This window comes from Musa acuminata, chromosome BXJ3-6 (assembly GCF_036884655.1).
Source record: "Musa acuminata AAA Group cultivar baxijiao chromosome BXJ3-6, Cavendish_Baxijiao_AAA, whole genome shotgun sequence".
NCBI lineage: Eukaryota > Viridiplantae > Streptophyta > Magnoliopsida > Zingiberales > Musaceae > Musa > Musa acuminata.
The window spans coordinates 36,985,774-36,989,394 of NC_088354.1; the positions used below are offsets into that span (position 1 = coordinate 36,985,774).

The window sequence follows — 3,621 nt, forward strand, 5'->3', positions numbered from 1 at the left end:
GGACGTCGCCCTCTCGCCCAAGCCGATTGTCCTTAGAATTGCTTCGGTGGCTTTCTTATTTGTCTTTTAATCATCAGAATTTTTTAGAGAGTTGTAATATGTTATATTAAAGACAAATTCAAGACTCTTGAATTTTGTGAAAGTATAAAAAAAAAGTGTATATGATAGAAAAATAAAAAAAAAATATTTATTTTGTATTTTGGTCAATTTTTTTCTTATTGAGAGTGGTGCATTATTGAAATAAAATAGTTTTTATAAGAAATAAACTTTCTCCAATTAATTCTTATATTATATTCAATAAATATATTAATTCAATTAACAATTATAATAAGGTTTTAAAATGTTTAATTAAAATAATTAAGAATACATAAATTTTGAATTAAGATATGGCACACATGGGGAAGCTTTTTAGTTTCATTTTAATATACATATTTGCTAAGCCCAAATCATTAACTTAAAATAATAATAATAAATTAATAATCAAATTCTTATAAATTAATCTTAATCTTGATTCATTTTCGGTTTTACTATAGTGATTAGAAAAAAGAAGTGGGAGTAGTGTAAGTAGAATTCCACTCTGTATGAGCGACAGATTAATCAATGAATAGTTGCATACAAATATATTAATATGCAATATATATATAAGTTAGTTTATATTTATTTTTCTAAAAAAATGACTTATTTGAATAAGGTAGTTACCTACAAGTTGCGTATAATTCTTTTTTATAGTAAAGATTATTGTTGTTTTTAGAAAATAAAATAAATTAATAAGGGCCACTGATATGATTTTTTTCATTTTGTTCACATATGATATATTTGTACGTTACGATGATAATAATAACACACTTATTACTTCGTTATCATCTAATAACTTCATTTCATGTCGTAACTTAGATTACGAACGGAAGTTGTAACACAAGAGGTGGTCAGGGAAGGGGGCAAGATGAAATCCTCGAGTCCTGAGGTGAATCATGTGTTGTGTGGATGCATAACAAAAATTTCACTTTCCTCAATCAATGATGTCCTTTTTTTTTAAAAAGCAAAATTATATTAATTAAATTATAAAATTACAAGAAGAGCTTTGCATATCAAAATATAAAAAAAACTGATCAACATTTCCTCTCCAAAAAAAAATCTCTGATCCAATTTAGTATATATGACTAACTAATTAATAGTTTTATTCTTTTTTCTATATACATTTATCATAAGAGAGAAATCAAAACACTCAAGAACATATCTATTATCCCCAATTGATCGATGATCATAAAGGTTGCATTCGTGCATCAATTGATCGAGGAGGCACTTCTACCCCCCATGAGTTCCCCTGCTTCACATACTTGTTCATGGCAGAATATAATTCAATGCCTTCGAATAAGGCACAGTAGTAGATCATCACAGAGGTATGTCTTTTTTGTGCAAAATATTTTATTAGGGAACAAAAGAGAAGAGAATGCGCTGATGTTTGCCCTCAGAAATAGTGTCTGAGATAATCAATTTATCAAGCAATAATTTTTGTTTTTGAATATTTACACGTACCGAAAGAAGCCTAATGAGCAAAAGCCTGACAGCTAAAGTCAAGAATCATTCCTTCTGAGACACTGCAAACCACGTAGAGTACGTTCATATATTTGAATCAGTTCAAATGACACCCGACAATGGATAATTGAATCCTCCTTTAATGGCATGACTATTTTAATCTCTCTCTTCCATAGGGAAACGCAGTACAGAGAGAGAGAGAGAGAGAGAGAGGGTACAAAACAATATTGGCCATAAGCTAACTAGTTTCCGACACAAGCAAGAGAAGGAGAGATCGATCCTTCTCCGAGAGACGGAGATGATAGTATGTAAGTAGTGGTATCAGTCAGAGGAAGCATGTATCAGATTACATCTCCCAAGCCCTGGTTAAAAAGGAAGGGGGTGGGTTATGCTTTTGGACACAGGTAGGTTTGCGTCTCACCTTAGCGTGCTGCGCAGTGAGCGAAGGGGTTGGAGAAGTGACGCTTTGAGGCCGCCAAGAGAAGCCCGCTTCCGGAGCCGTCGCTAGCGCCAGTGACCTTGTTGCAAGATGGGCACATCGCGAAGGCGGGCGCCGCCTCGTGGAGCTGCGTGTACCTTGGCGCCGAAGATTTTTGCGACTTGAGCTCCTGTAGCTCCTTCTGCAGCCTAATGTTCTCCTCCGTCAGCCTCTCGCAGCACTTCCTGAGGAACTCGAGCTCCACCTCCGTTTTCTTGAGCTTACTCCTGCAACACGATGAAGACGTACACAAATCATATGATGTTACAGAGTGAACTCAGACTTCTTTTGCTTCGCGGAGATCTAACCTCGCTCTCCTGTTCTGGAACCACACTTCCACCTGCCGAGGCCGAAGGTTCAATTGCTGAGCCAAGTCCTGCTTTTGTTTCTGATAGTAGAAACGACAAGACACAAACCAGATTAGAATCTTGATTTCCCAACTAAGGATATAGACGTGAAGATTTCAGGGGAGGACATGCACAAACCGGATTAAGAGTTCCATGCTCCCTGAACTTGTCTTCCAAAAGGGCAGATTGCCCCTTGGTCAGCCTCAGCTTCTTCCTTGCAGTGCCGTATTCCTCCTCATCACTGTTCCGCGGCCAGATCTTCTCCGCCTCATTGTTCTCCCCATTAATCTTCGATGGATGGCCACCGGGAAACGACGACATCACACTATGAGTAGGAGAAGATTGCGTGCCGACTGACCAAGCCTTTCTTCCATCTCCGGGGAGTCCGAGGGTGAGAGAGGGCTCGATAGCCGCAGCAGCGGAAGAAGATATTTCCAACTCGAGACCGGAGCTCGGCCGGGGACGATTACCGACTGAGGAATCAGTACTTTTCCCATAATAATTCAGTGCAAGAGAAAGGCCAGTGCTGCACATATCAACCTTACAGGCATCCATGGCCGAGCTAACGGGGATACGCTCCTATGAGACAAAGGAAGAGAGGTGTCAGCTAAGAAAGGAAGCTACGGAAAGAAAGGAAGAGGGATGCACGATGTATTTGAGCCATGGCCTGGGCGGAAGGATGTTAGGAGTTTGTGGTAGCATGACACATGCTGACATAGATCGAGTCAGAAGAAAAAGAAAGGACAGTGAAGCCTCGAAACCACGGCGGCGTAAGAAGAAGAAAACCAAGAGGAGAAGGAGAGGTATATCCGATGGCTACGTGGACTCACATGTGAGTCACATTGGAATGCCTTCCCATGCGCTCAACAACAACAATGACTTCAGCTGTTTCCGTCTCATCCACTGTATCTTGTTCCTGTAAACTCCACTCATCCTCCACAGGAACGAACAAACCCTATAATTATGTGCGTGTCTTCTACGACTTACAAAGGTTCCTTGGGACGTTTCACGACATGCAACCAATTCAGCTTGCTGCAGAGCCGACATGCCCTCCATAATCTACGAGAACATCCAGCTAATCTGCCAAACGATGTTGAAGAATATGCGCGCACGACAATATCGGTTGCTTAAGCGATACAGATAAATCTCAGTTCACTATCAGAGTTCACAAAGCCTACTGCGTGCGGTTTACAGCAATGAAGTTTTGCTAGTTCAATTCAGTGACAATAATCTATCTTATGTCTCCGACACCCAATTGCT

At 39.5% G+C, this 3,621-nt stretch overlaps 1 protein-coding gene across 1 annotated transcript; it reads right to left on the reverse strand.

The window, feature by feature from the left end:
- Nucleotides 1–1,823: 1,823 nt before the first annotated feature.
- Nucleotides 1,824–3,106, reverse strand: LOC135639693 (homeobox-leucine zipper protein HAT9-like). Its single transcript, XM_065153561.1, has 3 exons — nucleotides 2,500–3,106; nucleotides 2,323–2,402; nucleotides 1,824–2,241 (listed from the first exon to the last, which is right to left on the reverse strand). Exons 1-3 carry the CDS (start codon nucleotides 2,914–2,916, stop codon nucleotides 1,959–1,961), a joined length of 780 nt encoding a protein of 259 aa, XP_065009633.1. The 5' UTR covers nucleotides 2,917–3,106; the 3' UTR covers nucleotides 1,824–1,958.
- Between the last annotated feature and the right edge of the window lie 515 nt (nucleotides 3,107–3,621).